Source organism: Callithrix jacchus, chromosome 22, assembly GCF_049354715.1.
Source record: "Callithrix jacchus isolate 240 chromosome 22, calJac240_pri, whole genome shotgun sequence".
NCBI classification, from domain to species: Eukaryota; Metazoa; Chordata; class Mammalia; order Primates; family Cebidae; genus Callithrix; species Callithrix jacchus.
In genome coordinates, this window is record NC_133523.1 from 3,128,390 (window position 1) to 3,145,188 (window position 16,799).

Consider the following 16,799-nt stretch of genomic DNA (forward strand, 5'->3'; position numbering starts at 1 on the left):
GACCTCAGCAGAACCCCCTTCACCCATCAAGCCCAGGCAACACTCCCCCCCACCCCCTGCAACCTCCCCCAGCTGCGCCAGACGCAGCGCCTGTGGGGGGGGGAGGGGGCGGCGCCTACTCTGCGGCTGTCAGAGGAGGGGGACTGCGGGAGAGCGCTGGGGGGGGCGCTGCGGCAGCCGGTCCCAACCCGCAGCGGCTCGAGCAGCAGGGGCGGGGGCGCTGACCCACCGAGGCCCGGCCCCTCCCCCGCTGCGGAGGCCTCGCCATTAATCCTGACCCGGGGAGGGGGCGCCCGCTGCCCCCCACCTCCTACCCGGGCTGCTGCGTGCGCTCCCCCGCCATCCCCACCTGGAGCCCCTGCGGGACCCCCAAGGGACCCCCGCCCCCAGGTCGGTCGCCCTCGGTGTCAGAGTCTCTGTGTCCCTGTCTGTCCCGTCTCCCTGCTGTGCGTGTGTGTAGCCGCGTGTCCCCCGGACACCTGCAGTCACCAGCCAGGGCGGCTGGGGGAGGGGTCCCGGGGTTGGCGCGTGGGTCCCCCTGAGGTCTGAGTGTCTTTATGGGACTGTGCAATCGCGGGGTGCCAGCCCCACAGGCTGCGAGTGTGCGTCCGTGTCGGCCTCCTGCTGAAGGCGTGTGTCCCAGACGCCCCACCGGCTTCGAGCGTGGGTCCCCGAGTGCCCAGCGGACACCCACGGGCAGTGTGTCCGTCCCACGCTGCAGGCGCCGCGCGTGGGGGTCTCTGCGCGGGTCCGTGTGCGGCGGGTGTGTGTCCGTGGCGGAGTCGAGGAGGCCCGGCCCGCCGGTGTCCCCGAGTCGCCTGCGCGCGAGTGTGTGAGTGCGCGTGTGTGTGCGCGCGCGCCGCGGCGAAGGTGGATCCGCTCGCTCCGCAGCCAGCCCGGCCGGGGCCCCGCGACCTGCAGCCGCCACTGCCGCCGCCGCTCCCCGGGCCTCCCCTCGCGCGGGCCGGGCGGGGGATGGAGCCGCAGCCGGAGCAGCCGCAGCCGGAACAGCGGCGCGGAGCAGCCTGAGGCGCGGGCGGCGCGCGGGACCGGGGGGGAGGGCGGGCCGAGGGGAGGGTCCTGCGGGCCGGGGGGGCGGGCGCGGCGCGCCCCCTCCCTGGCGCGCTCGCTCCCTCCCCCGCGCGCCCTCCCTCGCCGCCTCCTCCCGCCGCCTGCGGCCCCCCCTCGCCGGGGACCGAGCGCGCTCGCTCCGGCGCCGGCCTCGCCTCCTCGCAGCAGCGCCATGGTACGTCGCCGCACCCACTTTCGTTTTCGCCCGGGGACTTTTTGGGGTGGTGCGTGGGCTCCGGGCGAAAGTTGCAAGGTCTTGGGGGGCAGGGGGCCGGGGCCGCCCGGAGGAGGGGCTCGAGGCGCGGACCCCCACTCGCCCGTCGCCGCGGGACCCCTACCCACGATCCCCCCCACCCCGGCTGGGGGCGGAGCTGGCGCGCGGGGCGCAGCGGGAGACCCCAAGTGGGGGGCCCTTCGCGGGCACCTCAGAGTTGGTGGGGAGGGCGGGGCTCCCCGGAGAAGGCCCCCCCACCCCAGCCGGGCCCCCGCCCCCTCCCCGGCCAGACCCCAGGCGGGAGGGCGCGGCCCTGGGCGCACGACCCCCGAGCGCGCAGCCTGTGGGGGACCCGGGCCATGGAGGGGGCGCACGGCGGGGCTGCGCGGAGCGGGGGTCGCGGCAGACCCCGCGGGGTGCCCCGGCCCGGGCGAGCGCGGCGCGCCAGCTAGCGGAAAATGGCCGCTGCGGAGAGGGGCGGAGAGCGCGCCGCGGCCGCCGCCGGGCGCCTTGAACTTGGAGCCGGGCGGGCGGCCGCGCTCGGCGCCGCGCAGGAGCAGCCGCCCCGCCTGCCCTCGCACCGCCCCCGCCGGGTACCTCCGCAGACCCTGGCCCTCAAACCGCACGCGCTGCGGGCTCCCCAGCTGGGAGGGATCCCCCGGTCTCGGCCAGGAGCGCCCCAGGCCCGGCAGCGGCGGCGGCGGCTGCACTTGGGGTTCCGGTGTCCGGTCGGCTGGCGTCAGGGTCCTGCGCACCTCGAGGGGTGCTTGGGGACCCCTGCGCTCCAGAACCGGCCGGCGCTGGCGTCTGGGGGAGCGTGCAGGGCGCGCGCGGCGGGGTGGTCGCGTACCTGCCGTGGGGCCGCGGGTCCCGGCGCGCCGGCTCCTCCGCTTTCTGTGTCCGCGTGTCTGCACATCCACGTGCTGCCGTGTGTTGTGTTGTGAGCGCGGTCCGCATTGTGCGGCTGCGGGACACTCCTGTGTCTCTGAATAACTCGGCGACTGTGCCGCGCGTCCCTGCGGGGCTGTGTTGTGAAACTGTGGCCGCGATGCGTGTCGCGGGGCCGCGTGTCCCTGGGTGACCGGGGGGTGTCCCCGTGTGGGTGTGTGGCGCTGTGCGGGGGGTCGCCCGCGAGCGGGGAACTGTCGAGTGTCCCGGGGAGAGTTGGGGGCTGCTCGCTGTGTGCGAGTGACTGGCCCTCACCGTCCCGGGGAGGGGTCTGCCTTCCCCTCCCAGCCCGGCCTCCCCCAGTTCCTTTTTTTCCTGTAACTGGGGGCTGCCTGGTCGGCGGGGGAGAGCGGGGAGAGCGCTCCCTCCACCTTCTAAAACCTCTGTCTCTTTACCTCCCCCCTCTTTCCCGTCCACTTCCCCCGGCCTTCAGGTCCCCCATCCGCGTGGCGTCGCCTAGGGGGTCCTGGCTGGAGGTTCGGGCGCGAGGTGGCGCCGGGACGTATCTGTCGCCGCGCAGACATCGCTCGCCAGGGGTTGCGCTTGCGTGGGGACCTGCCCCGAGTGGGGCGGGTTGGCGGCGGGTCCCCCTGCCTGCGCAGCTGTGGAAATCCCGAGGGGTGGGTGGCTACAGAAGTGCAGGGACTGGGATGGGCCCCGGGGCTGGCTAAGGAGACCCCTCATTCCTTGCTGGGGAAAGCCCAGGGGCGCGCAGTCCCGCCTCCAGCGCTTGCCCCCAGTAGACCAGAGGCCACGGGCACAGAGAGTTGTTGTCTCACCTCCAGGGGAATCCCCGCTGCTCCCCACCCCCACCCCACCCCCAGTGCGTTTGATATGATTTTCTAAATATAAAAACCCCAAGGCCAGGCTGGGCTCTCTCGCCTTCTTCTTCTTCTTCGACGTCCCATTATGGGGGGATATTTGGGATTTCAAGAAGGAGAGAAAACCCGGCTCACTGTGACACAGAGACCTTCCCCCCTCCCCGCGACACTCAAGGTCACCTCGGGTTGTCACCATCCCCCACACCCACTCCCAGCCTCAGACTCACCACACTCTCCCTCTGCTTTCCCGGACGGTGGGGCGCCCTGGCCTTCAACAAACGCCATGCCCCTCAGTCCCTATTTTCAGTCTGTACACAGCGGGATACGTGCATGCAGTCATAATTACGCACGCACACACCCACGACACTCTCAAGGTGCCTGGGTCTGCATGACTCTGCACACACAGCCACACACAGACTCACATGGGCACAGAGGCCTGTGCAGAGACAGATGCCACACAGACAGGAGTGCGCAGACACACACATAGACAAACGCATTCACGGACACAACACCGCACTTGGGGGGGGAGACACCCTCCTCCCCTTCCTTATCCCCACCTGAAGGCCAAGAACCCAGGCCCCTTGGAGCTGGTGCAGGAGGAGCAGGGAGATGGCGTGTTTTGTGTCCTTGTGATGGTTCGTATGTGACTCTGCGTGTGCCTGCGTGGGAACACCATGAGGGTCCCACTTGTGTGTACGTGTGTTAGGGTGTGTGGTTCTGTGTGGAGTGTGCGTGTGTGATTTCGGCCGAGTGTCCACATGTTTGCAGTTCTGTCTGCACCTGTGTGGGGGCAACCTGCTTGTATAGAAGCATCCTGTGGGGAGTTGGGTGTTGTGTTTGTGGCTGTTTGTGTGCCATGTGTGGGTCTGTGTGCTTATATGTGTCTCTGCTCGCCCCTCTTTGAGGTCAGGTGTGGGGAAGGCTGTGATGTAAGGGTCTGTTCTTGTGCGAGTCTGTGCGTGTGTGTGTCTGTGTGTAGCTGAGTGTGTGGTGTGGGGTCTGTGTCTGCAGCTGTTTGAGTCTGCATGATGCGTGTGTGTCTGTGGGTTGTAGTGTGTGATATATGTATCTGTCTGGTGTTTGTCTTTTATCTGTACCAGCCTCAGTGGCCTATTAACTTGGCCTCTCTTGACCTTAATGGCTTTTCCTACAACCTCAGTTTCTCATCTGTAAAATGGGACCACATGGGAGCCTTGCAAGGTTCATGGGGAGCTGGCATTGTGAGTCCCTGGCTGAGCAGGCGGGCAGGGGCGGGGTGGAGGGAAGGATGCTGAGTGCAGACTGCGCTGCTGCGTAATCGTTTGCCTGCAAGATTGTGTCCTTTACTCTGTGGGTGTGGTGGCTGTGGGGTTAGCCTGGGGACTGGGGGGGTTCCTATCTACCCTGCCTCAGCTGCTCTGTGAATTGCATTCAACTTTTTAAAAGTTTACTCTTAATTACTAAAGCCATTAGCGATCATATGAAGAAGATACAGATGTATCCAGAGGAAGAAAATGAAACCTTTCCCATCACCCCCGTTCTCGGGTGGAACCCCACTCCACAGTGTTACCATCTATAGTTGAAACATTTGCGGGAGTGAAGTATACATGTTTCTTAAATTGTTAACAAATAGTTAATATTTTCTTACACATTGGCTTTTTTTTTTGAGACAGAGTTTCGCCCTTGTCATCCAGGCTGGAGTGCAATGGCGCTATCTCGGCTCACCGCAACCTCCGCCTCCTGGGTTCAGGCAATTCTCCTGCCTCAGCCTCCTGAGTCACTGGGATTACAGGCAGGCGCCACCATGCCCAGCTAATTTTTTTTTTTTTTTTTTTTTTGAGACGGAATTTCGCTCTTGTTACCCAGGCTGGAGTGCAATGGCGTGATCTCGGCTCACCGCAACCTCCGCCTCCTGGGTTCAGGCAATTCTCCTGCCTCAGCCTCCTGAGTAGCTGGGATTACAGGCACGCGCCACCATGCCCAGCCAATTTGTTTTTTTTTTTTTTTTTTAAGTAGCGATGGAGTTTCTCCTTGTTAGTCAGGCTGGTCTCGAACTCCCTAAGTCAGGTATCTGCACGCCTCAAGCTTCCCAAACTGCTGAGATTACAGGCATGAGCCACTGTGCCTGGCTGAGAAATACACATTCTTATAGAGGATACATGTGTGTATTTGTATATTTCCATAAAGGCTGTACTTGTGGAAATATCTGTCTATTTCCATGAAGAAGATATATATATATATATAATCTTGAGAGTTGGGGGGAAGAGAGAGTCTCACTCGGTCACCCAGGCAGGATCCTGGCTCACTGCAACCTCTGCCTCCCGGGTTCAAGTGATTCTCCAGCCTCAGCCTCCTGAGTAGCTAAGATTACAGGCACCCACCATGATGCCCAGATATTTTTTGTATTTTTCGTAGAGACAGGGTTTCACCATGTTGACCAGGCTAGTTTTGAACCCCTGACCTCAAGTGATCCACCTGCCTCAGCCTCCCAAAGTGCTGGGATTACAGTCATGAGCCACCACACCTGGCCATGGATACTGTGTATGTTTTTATAAATACATGTGTAGCCTTTAAAACCCGAAATGAGATCCGGAGTTTCCTTACTGGGTCTATAGCAGTGAGTGGGGTTTCATCCCGGGGGTGATTCTGCCCTAGGGGACACTTAGCCATGTCTAAGGACATTTGCGGTTGTCATGACTGGGGGGTACTCCTGGCATGGAGAGGGTGCAGGCCAGGGACGCTGCTCAGCACCCTGCAGTGCCCAGGACAGCCTCAACCCAGAGACCGCGATCCAGCCCAAATGGCCACAGTGCCAAGGTGGAGACCCTGGTCTACAGCTTCCTGCCCGCCCCCCCCCCACCAACTTGTCTCTTGGGGACATCACCAGTTGGGAGCTGCTGCTTGTATTCAGTTGCACAGGATTCCCGCCTGTGCCGAGATTACTAACCTGGTCCCCCACAGGTGGACATGGCTGCTTCCAATTTGTGGGCATCAGTGTTCTAGGTGGCAGTCAACATTTTTATGCTCTTGTAATGGGACAGTTACAGAGATGCCAAAGAGTGAATTAACTGTAGAGAGAGTGCTTCTTTTAAAAAAAAAAAAAAAAATGAGCCAGATAGTGCTGGAAAGTGCCAGGAGCTAAATTATGCACCCATCTTCCAGGCCTTCCACACACAGGTCCAAATCCACCAATTGCTTTTTAAAGAAACTAGTATGGCCGGGTGCAGTGGCTCACGCCTGTCATCCCAGCACTTTGAGAGGCCGAAATACACACCCGCCTCTACTGGGTTGAGACCAGCCTGCCCAACAAGGAGAAATTCCATCTCTACTAAAAATACAAAGTTGGCCGGGCGTGGTGGCGCATGCATGTAATCCTAGCTACTTGGGAGGCTGAGGCAGGAGAATCACTTGAACCCGGGAGGCGGAGGTTGCGGTGAGCCGAGATCACACCATCACACTCTAGCGTGGTCAACAAGAGTGAAACTCTTGTCTCAAAAAAAAAAAGCAAGAAACTAGTATGTACGATCCTGCTGTAATCATGGGCGGGTATTTGCCGACTTGCCTACAACCAAGCTGGTGTGGTCCCATTTCTCGGAGGGGAAAGGTGAGGTGCAGAGAGATGAAGCTACTGGCTGGAGATGACAGAGACCCAAGATGTCTAGACCCAAACCTGCACTGCAGTTGGCCTGCTGCGTGCATTTAGGGGACCTGTTGTGTGCGCTGCGGGGGTCCTCCCCACCCAAACTGGGACATAGGCTGCCGCCCGTACATTGCAGAAGCTTCTTCCAGCAGCCACCATCACCAATAATATTAACACACCCTACGCACACGCCATCTACAGACTCCAACCCGGCCGGGTGCGGTGGCTTCACGCCTGTAATCCCAGCAATTTGGGAGGCATAGGCGGGAGGATCACGAGGTCAGGAGATCGAGACCAGCCTGATCAACATGGTGAAACCCCGTCTCTACTAAAAATACAAAAATTAGCTGGGTGTGGTGCCGTGCGTCTGTAATCCCAGCTACTCGGGAGGCTGAGGCAGGAGAATTGCTTGAACCCAGGAGGTGGAGGTTGCGGTGAGCTGAGAGTGAGCCACTATACTCCAGCCTGGGTGACAAAGCAGGACTCCATCTCAAAAAAGAAAAAAAAAAAAAAAAAAAAAAGATTCCAACCTTCCCCACCTTCCGACACACGCCCTGTTGCCATAGCCATTTTAGAGATGAGGAAACCAAGGTTCCGGGAGGGGCAGTGTGTGTTCTCTAAACTTCACCTTCCAGAGCAGTCTAGGCTGACGCGTGAACTGCAGGCAGGGTGGGCTGTGCAGGGGAGGGAGGGTGGGCGGCATGGGGTCTGGAAGTCCAGGAGGCTTGTCTGAAGTCAATTGCAACCCTTTTTTTTTTTTTTAAGATGGAGTCTTGCTCTGTCTGTCACCCAGACTGGAGTGCAATGGTGCGGTCTCGCCTCACCGCAACCTCCGCCTCCCGGGTTCAAGCGATCCTCCTGCCTCAGCCTCCTGAGTAGTTGGGATTACAGGCGCACGCCCCCACGCCCGGCTAATTTTTGTATTTTTAGGAGAGATGGGGTTTCACCATGTTGGTTAGGCTGGTCTCAAACTCCTGACTTCGTGATCCGCCCACCTTGACCTCCCAAAGTGCTGGGATTACAGGCGTGAGCCACCATGCCCAGCCTCAAGTGCAACTTTTAAATGTCTGCGAATTTTAGATTTCACCCTATACATGTCCCTAGCGTGTTTTAATAAAATAATTGCTTTGTGTTATATTGGTATGTGGATTCCGAGATACACCTCTCACCATTTATCCTGAGGGCTTAGATATTCCCTGCAGCTTCATAATGGGTTTAAAACACACACACACACACACACACACACACACTTATGGAGCGTTGGTGATGTGCTACGCACCGTTTGAATAATGTCACTGTCATGCAGAGAGGAGCTTGTGGGGTCCCTGAGAGCCTGCCCTCTGGGCATTCTGCTACTTCTTAGTCTACCTGTCAGGCCCTGGGAAAGTGGCTTCCGTTCTCTGGGTCTCAGTTTCCTGTCCTGTAATGCCTGAGGATAATGGGTGCTTGTGTCTCTGCCCCGGCTTGGTGAGAAAGTATCATTTGTCCTTGGGAAGCTCAGAGAGATGAGGCGAAATGGCCAAGCTTTCTAAGAATGTGTCTTAGTGGACATTTGACCGAAGGTCGGGGCTCTGCCAGGGTCACTGTCCTTATGCCCAGCAATCCCACAGGATGGGCACCTTTAAGCCTCTTTATAGGGGAGGCCCCTTGGGGTGGGAATGAGAGACTCCGCAGCTTCTGAGTGAGACTGGGAGGGTTCAGGGAGTGAACGGGGGAGGGTTGGGGCCCTGTCACCAGATGCCCTGGGGGCTCAGAGGGAGGCAGGCCAGGTCTCCGCCCTGTCACTCTTGAGGGAGAACACAATGTGAGCTCTGGGGCCAGATAGCCTGGCTCCAAGCCACGCTCGCCATCCCTCAGTCTCGAGATCTGGGAAATGGGCGCGCCCCTGAGGCAGGTGGAAATTATTGGACACCTGGGGGAGGCTGCAAGGGCTTATCTGGCCAGCTGGAGATCTGCACGCGGTCCTCCTGGGGGGCTGGAGAGACACTCGGGCAAGGCCACCTCACCCCTGCCCCGTGCGCTGCGTGAAGAGAGCAAATTCTGGAGCTTCCCACGTTATCCTGCACACAAACCACTCTGGCTGGGGAATGGCAGCCCCTGCCCGGCTCCGGGAGGAGAAAGGAGAGAGGGTGCCCTGGGCAGGCCCACCGCGCGCCCCGGGTCGTACATCTTTAAGGGGAAAGAGGCGCGCTGGCCGGCCTCTGCGCACGTCACTTCTTCATTCCTTCCCTCCCCCCTGGCTCGTTCCTGCAACTTCCCGGCCAGCTCGGGGTGATGGGGGGGCGGGGAGGGGGGGCTCAAAAATCCACCTCTGGCCCCTTAATGTCCAGGAACAGCCCAGTTCCCGCCCCCGCACCCCCCCCCAGTCTCCGCTTGATCCGAGTGGGGTTCTCCCCGCAGTTTGGGGGGGTCCCGGTCTGGTGCCCCAGGGCGCTGCGTAAATGCGGGAGGGGGGTATCCTGAGACATGGGGTGGGGGGAGGCTGTCCTTTCTCGCTCGCGCCCTTTTTTTTCCCTCGTTTCTTTGAAAGTTGGGTGTTGAGAAGTGGGAGGTTCGGGGTGGGAGGGGAGACACATGGGGGGGGAGGGAAGGGGAGGGTGGAGAGACACAGAGACAGACAGAGACGGGGAGAGAGGAAGAGAGAGACCGGGAGAGGGAGACGGAGGGAGCGAGGGACGGCGAGCGAGGCGAGCGAGCGGGAGGGAGGGAGGGAGGCGGAGGGAGCCCGAGGGAGGAGGCGGCGAGGAGCGCGCCGGCCGCGGGAGGGGGGCGGGGGGGCGGTTTGGAAAAATGACTCAGTAAGTTCAGCGCGCCCGCTCCGGCCGGCCCTGCGCCTCCCGCCGCGCCCGGGATGTATTCGTCCCCGCTCTGCCTCACCCAGGTACGGTCCCCGCCCGCGCCCCCCACGCCCCCCGCGCCCCCCGCATCCCGGCCCCGGAGTTTTGAAGCCGGATGAGGCGGGACGAAAAAGGCGCGCGTCCCTCCCGCCATCCCTGCCCGGGATGCCCCCCGCGCGCCCCGACGGGGCTGGGGTCCGGTGGGGGATGGGACAGGCCGGGGACCCCCCCCATACACCCCCACCTACCCCGGACCCCCTACGCGGGACTCCCGCCCTGCCCCCCACCCCGGCTCTCGAGACCTCTCCCGGATGTGGGGGCTCGGTCTGCAGATTTGCACCCCCACTGCTCCGACGCACCCCCCCCCCACGCCCGAAAGGGTCGGGGTGGGGGCTGGCCCCCCTCCAGCAAGGGCCCTGCGGGAACCCCCCCACCCTCTGCCTCTGAGAGGAGTCTGGGGGGTCTGACTGGACCCTGGGCCTCCCCAGCTGGCGGGACGGGGACCCCTCCTGTGCTTCCCCATCTCCCCCCACCAAGGCTGTGCGGCCGCCCAGGCCCTCGGCCGCCTTTCCCCCCGTTATTGGCCCACGTGTGCGTGGAGGGGGAGGGGGCACGAGAAGTTGGAGGCCCGGGAGGGGGGAGGGTGCTGGGTGGCCCGGCTCGGTGCCCCCCCAGCTTCCCCCCCCAGCACTGTCCTGGCATTTTCGCTGCATCGATTGTGGATTCTGGATTGTGGAGCCGCCGCGGGGAGGAGCGGGAGGCCCGCGCTCCGGGTCTGGCCCGGGCACTGCGGCGGACGCCCTCGCCAGCCCGGCACCTGCCCCTGCCCCCTCCCCCTCCCGTAGCCTCTCACCCCTGGCCGCGCTCCCAGACTGCCCTGGGGCGAGCCTTGTGCAACGGCCGAGGGGGTGTGTGGGGGTGTGTGGGGAGGGGGCGGCTCCCCCGGGGACTCCTTCCAGCCCCAGATTCCCTGGGGACCCCCAAGGTCTTCAGGTTCCGTTTCCTAGACCGCTGCTTTCCTCGTGACGCTGTGTGTCTTTAGTCTGGAGAGGTTCTGGCCTCAGTTTCCCCTGAGGTGATGTGCCCGCTAAGGCGGGTTCTGGAGAGAGGGGCGGTATGTCGGGCAAACTGTAAAGTGCGGGCCTGTGGGGGGTGCGATTCCAGCGATGGCCAGGCCATCTTAAAGAGCACTTAGTGGGGAGTTTGTAAGAGCCTGGCTTCTGCCCCAGGGAACAGCGCAGCCAGGGACCCCCCACCCCAGGCATGGTCCCTGTTAGGGTCTTTCTCACCGGTCCCCTGGACCCGACAGGGAATGCAGGGGCTGGTGCTGAGGGGGTCTGAGGCCGTCCTACCTATGATCCCCTGAGTGACCTTGGTAAGTCCCTGTCCCTCTCCCAGCCTCAGTTTCCCTTTCTGAGCAGCTTTGGGGAGGGGTTCCTGAAGAAGGTATCTCTCTGAAGCTCTGCAAGAACACCTAGGGCTGGAGTGGACACGCTGTGTGACCTTGGGCAGACTTTGAAGTCTCTGGGCTTATGGGGGGGATGGAGGTGCCACCGCTGTGTCCTGGACAGCTGGAAGGAGCCACTCGGGAGGGCTGAGCGGGGAGACACTGTTCCAGGCTGGGGCGGTTGGAAGGCTGCCTGTGCACCCTGGAATTCCCCCGTCAGGGCTGCTTGGGAGCCGCTTCCCTCCTGCTCGCTGGGGTGCGGGTAATGAGAACCCCAGTCCCAGCTTTGCCTCAGAGAACTGCCAACTTGGCCTGTTTCTGCAGGGATAGCACGAGGACCTGCCACAGAGGAGCGCTCTGTGGAAACTGCAAAGCGGAGAGGCTCGAAACTATCCCGGGTGGCCGCGTGCAAGAGACAGACAGAGACAGGCAGAGAGATAGAGACAGAGACACAGACAGGCAGAGAGACAGAGACAGGCAGAGACAGGCAGAGAGACAGAGACAGGCAGAGAGAGACAGGCAGAGAGACAGAGACAGGCAGAGAGATAGAGACAGAGACAGAGACAGGCAGAGAGAGACAGGCAGAGAGACAGAGACAGACAGAGAGACAGAGTCAGGCAGAGAGACAGAGACAGAGAAACAGAGACAGGGAGACAGAGACAGGCAGAGAGACAGACAGGGAGACAGAGACAGGCAGAGAGACAGAGACAGGCAGAGAGAGACAGGCAGAGAGACAGAGAGACAGACAGAGAGACAGAGTCAGGCAGAGAGACAGAGACAGAGAAACAGAGACAGGGAGACAGAGACAGGCAGAGAGACAGACAGGGAGACAGAGACAGGCAGAGAGACAGACAGGGAGACAGAGTCAGGCAGAGAGACAGAGACAGAGAGACAGACAGGCAGAGAGACAGAGAGATAGAGACAGAGACAGGCAGAGAGACAGAGACAGGCAGAGAGAGACAGGCAGAGAGACAGAGAGACAGACAGAGAGACAGAGTCAGGCAGAGAGACGGAGACAGAGAAACAGAGACAGGGAGACAGAGACAGGCAGAGAGACAGACAGGGAGACAGAGACAGGCAGAGAGACAGACAGGGAGACAGAGTCAGGCAGAGAGACAGAGACAGAGAGACAGAGACAGGGAGACAGAGACAGGCAGAGAGACAGACAGGGAGACAGAGACAGGCAGAGAGATAGAGACAGAGGCAGAGAGACAGAGACAGGGAGACAGAGACAGGCAGAGAGACAGAGAGAGAGACAGAGACAGGCAGAGAGACAGAGGCAGGGAGACAGAGACAGGCAGAGAGACAGAGACAGGCAGAGAGATAGAGACAGAGGCAGAGAGACAGAGACAGGGAGACAGAGACAGGCAGAGAGACAGAGAGAGAGACAGAGACAGGCAGAGAGACAGAGGCAGGGAGCTCCCCAGCCTGGGGTGGGGACAGCGAGTCCCAAGTGCAGTGCTTCCTCCTCCCCTGCAATTCTCCTTTCTGCCCTTCCCTCCACCCAGCCCTGGAGCTGGGACCCCCCTGTCGGGTTTCTCTTCAGCCTGACTCCAATTCCTACTGCTCCCCCAAGGCCCAGCCTGGTCTGGGGTAGGGGTGGGCTGGGGGACTCAGGAGGACCTGGAGTGCCCCGTATCGAAGCTTCACACCCAGGTCCTGGCCGCCTGACTCAGTTTCCCGAATCACATGCCCTCAGTTTCTCTCATCTTGGTCTCTTTTTGTCTGTCTTTATCTCCGTCTCTCTCTGCGGGTCCCTGTTTCTCCCTGTCTCTCTGTGTCTCCCCGCCCCATCTCTGTTTCGCTCCCAGTCGCTAATGGTCTCTTTCCTAGGTCTCTCTCTCTCTCTCTTCCTGCCTCTCTGGTGGCTCCGCGTCTCCCTCTGTCTCTCTGTCTCACCATCCCTTTCTCCTCTGTCTCTGCATGTCTCTCCAGTGTCTCTCTGTCTCTCTCTGCCTCCCTTTGCTCTCTTTGTGTGTCTCTCTGATGTCTCTGTCTCTTCGTCTCCGTGTCTCCGTCCCTTTCCCCATGTCTCTGCCTGTCTCCCCTAGCCCCCTCTCTCCCTGTCTCTCTGTCTCTGGGCCTCCCTCTCCCCCCTTTTCCCAGCTAATTTTACAACCTGAGCCCAACCGAAAATAGCTCCTTTTAGCTGATCCGACCCGGATCCTTCTCGGGAGCCAAGGCTGGTGGGGGTGGGGGGGTGGGGGGCACCTCGGTGCCAGCCCGCTCCGTGCCACCCAGGCCCTGCCCGCCAAGGGGGGAGCGGGTGCTGGCGGTCCTGGGGCATTCTGGGAGCCCTGGGCCAGGCACGGTGGTGACTCAAGCGCTTTTCCACTTTTACTCTTAAGAGGAACTGTGTGGAGCCCGCGGCTCCCATAAATCCTGCCGGCGGGAAGGCTGGCCTCCCTGCGCCTGCTCCCGGCCTCTCTCCCTGCCTCCCTCCCTGCCTCCCTCCTGCCACGTTAGTCACTCCGGGTTTGGGGCCAAGTCCCTCTTGGCTGCTGTGGCGAAGAGGATTCCCTGGGCCACCTCCACACCGCCACCAGTCCCTCCCTCATTCATTCATTCGGTCCTTCATTCCCTCATCCCATGCCCTCTCAGAGCAGAGCGCCCTTCGCTGCCGTTTCTCCAGCGGGGAAACTGAGGCTGGGAGAGGCCATCCTTCCACCCCAGACCCCTGGCCTGCGTTGGATTTTCTAGATATTCCTGAAGCATCTCATGGGCTCCAAGCATAGGTGGGAGGGGTTGAGGCAGCAGGGCCCAGGCCAGGTGTGGGTCCTTAGAGGGCTCTTGTGGGGGTGCCTGCCAGGAGCAGGGTCCTGGGAGCGGGGTTAAGACTCAGAGAGGGCCAGGGCCTGCCCGGGGCCGGCAGAGCTGGGGCTCAGGCCGTTTTCCATCTGGTGGCTTGGCCAGGCCTGGCCAGGTGGGCGCTCACTCCCTGTGTGCCCCACTGCGGCCCGATGGCCTCTGATTCACTCTCCGCCAGGTGCCACCCCTCTCCTGGGTTCTCTCCCTCTCGGTCTCTCTGTGCATCCCTCTCGGGTTCCCCCCCTCCGCTCTCTGCGGCGGAGGGGTCTCTGCGCCAGGGCCCCGTGTAAATCACCAATGCCGGGATTCCGGCACAGTCAGCATTCTGGCTCCTCCCTCCCTCCCTCTCTGTCTCTCTCTCTTCTCCTCTCTCTCCCTCTCTCCCCCCTTCTCTCTCCTTCTCCCCCTTTCTTCCCTCTCTCCCTGCTCTCCTGTCTCCTGCTCTCTCCTTCTCCCTCTCTCTCCCTCCCTCCCCCTCTCTTCGCCCCGCTTTTTTCTCTCTGGGTCTCTCTTAGCTGGCCTCTCTCCCTGTTTCACACCAAATGGGTGGGAATGGGTGGGAAGCGCTGCCTGGGCCTCCTGTCCCACCCTCCCGCTATGGCCCAACCCCCACTCTCGGGCCTATGTCCACACCCGCCTCACCTGGGCTGCCATGGCCTGGCCAGGACACATCCATGACCACACGCAGGGCGCACGCGCATGCACACTCCCTGACACCCACACGGATAGGGACACAGCCCTACCCTGCCTCGCATCTGCCCTGCCGGGGGTCCCCAACGCAGAGATCTAGAGCGCCCCTCGGATCTGCCGGAAAAATCCTGCTCAGGAGGCGCCAAACGCGGTATAGTACCTGGTATACAGTAGGTGCCAAATAAGTGCTGCTGTGCTTGTGACAGTCGCTAAACTAATTTTCCTCTTCCCTGACTCTGGGCAGGTGCCCTGCCCCCACCCCACCCCACCCCCGACCCCACACTGTTTCTTGCGCTGAAATGAAGTCAACCGGAAACCCCCACGTCCCCAGGGCTCCCTGCAGATTCGGGGAGACGGGACATTTCTAAGGTGCGCAGAGCAGGTGGGGCTTGGTACTCAGCAGGTGCCCAATAAATACCTGTTGCGTGAATGAATGAATGCTTTTGGCCGAGAAGCGGGGACTTCGATCTTCCGGAGCCTCTCCCCCAGGAAGCAGAGTAAATTAAGAGGCGGAATGGCACTTTCCTCAGAGCGAGGGACACCTGGCATACAGCAGGTGCCAAATAAGTGCTGCTGTGCCTGTCCTCGTTGCTAAACCAGTCATGGCAGCAAACATCCCGGAGGCGGTTTCCAGCTTCCCTCCCCTCGTTCTGTCTGTATTTGCGCAGTGCAGGCCGGCCTTCGTGCTGGGTGACAAGGACAATGATGACCTTGAGAGACCCAGGCTCGGAGGACCCCTCTCTGCGGTGCCATTTCTGTTAGTCCTTCTTTTTTCTTTTCTTTTCTCTTTTTTTTTTTTTTTTTTTTTTTGAGACAGAGTTTCACTCTTGTTGCCCAGGCTGGGGTGCAATGGCGCGATCTCAGCTCACCACAACCTCCGCCTCCCGGGTTCAAGCGATTCTCCTGCCTCAGCCTCCCCAGTAGCTGGGACTACAGGCGCCCGCCACCACGCCCGGCTACTTTTTGTCTTTTTAGTAAAGACAGAACTTCACCTTCTCGGTCAGGCCGGTCTTGAACTCCCAACCTCAGATGATCCGCCCGCCTCGGCCTCCCAGAGTTCTGGGATCACAGGCCTGAGCCACCACACCCAGTCCCCATTTCACGGTACACTCGATAGCTAAGCAAACGCTCAGCCTCTGAGAGGGTCTCCCTTTCTCCGTCACTTCCTGGCCCCCCGGCTCAGTCCTCGTTGTCCTCCATCACGGCACAGAGGGAAGTAGGAGACCCAGGGCTCATTTTTCTCACTCACTACCTTGGCAGGGAGTTCGAACCCTGTGGACTCAGTTTCCCCAGATTCCTCCCCGTGACCCACAAGACCCTCTCAGCTTGTCCTCATCCCCTCCCCAACCCTCCCCCCCCACCCTGCTCCAGCCACATGGGCGTCCTCGCTGCTCCTCTGACACGCCAGGTGTGGTCCTGCCCCAGGCCCTTTGCACGTCCCATTCCTCCATCAGAAAAGCTCCTGGCCTGGAGTGCCGTCTCTCAGGACTTTGTCCAGGAGTCTCCTCCTGCAAGGGGCCTTCCTGGACGCCCCCCAAGCTGAAGGAACAGCCCCCTTCCCTGAGATTCCCTGGTCCCTCAAACGCCTTTACATTTTTTCAGAGCACTTTGCCCAACTCGACGTTTTCTGTCATATCCTGCTGATTTTCACCACCTGTCCCTGCCCCAGCTCTGGATCAGGTGAGGGCCCAGCCCAGGCCCCTGCCAAGTCCTTGGTGCCGCGCGTGGGACTGGTATGCAGCAGGCACTCACTCAATGTTTGTTGACCCGCAGAATGAGTCCTTCCCTCTCTGGGAGCCGTTCACATGTCCACAGGCCGTGATGCTCAGAGCTGGGGCAAGCATCGCCCAAGGTTAGAACCTGGTGCTGGTGCCGGATGGGCCTGGGATCGTCCGTGTGACCGTGGGCAAGTCATCCGACCTGGAGAAGGGGGCATTAGAACTAAGGGCGTTGAAGGGTGCATAGGAATTTGGGATAAGTGCAAAGGTGACGAGTTAGATTCTCATGAAGGACGGTCGACTCACTTGCTGTTGGCTTTTGGTTTGGAAATTGGAGTTTCGTGTCCTAGTTTGCTGCCCTGGACTTTCAGGGTGGGGTGGGCGCAGGGAGGGGAGCGAGGGGCGTAGCCCGGTGGACGGCATGGTCGTTGGGCCCAGATGTCTGTCTCCCGGATGCTGCTGCTCTCTTCCGCCAGGAAGTTGCAGTGGGCTGAGCTGAGGTTTCCAGGAAAGACCTGGCCTTGTCCCCTTCTCTTCACCACCTTGCAACAAACAAAGTCACCAGGGCAAGGAACCAGCTTCCCTCTCCCCACCAGGCTGCGATATCCCTTTCTGCCCATTGTACA

At 61.1% G+C, this 16,799-nt stretch overlaps 1 protein-coding gene across 8 annotated transcripts in view; it reads left to right on the forward strand.

Moving 5' to 3' along the window:
• The first annotated feature begins 1,190 nt into the window (after positions 1–1,190).
• Positions 1,191–16,799, forward strand: part of NFIC (nuclear factor I C) — a 99,568-nt gene continuing 83,959 nt past the window's right edge. For 3 of the 8 annotated variants that reach the window (XM_078361516.1, XM_078361518.1, XM_078361513.1), the window contains exon 1: positions 1,191–1,246. In XM_078361516.1, coding sequence (XP_078217642.1) covers positions 1,244–1,246 — 3 coding nt within the window. In that variant the 5' untranslated portion in view covers positions 1,191–1,243. Of the gene's footprint in view, positions 1,247–9,099; positions 9,361–9,470; positions 9,555–16,799 lie in introns of those variants that run through there. The other 5 variants (XM_078361515.1, XM_078361517.1, XM_078361512.1 and 2 more) reach the window with 2 other exon arrangements.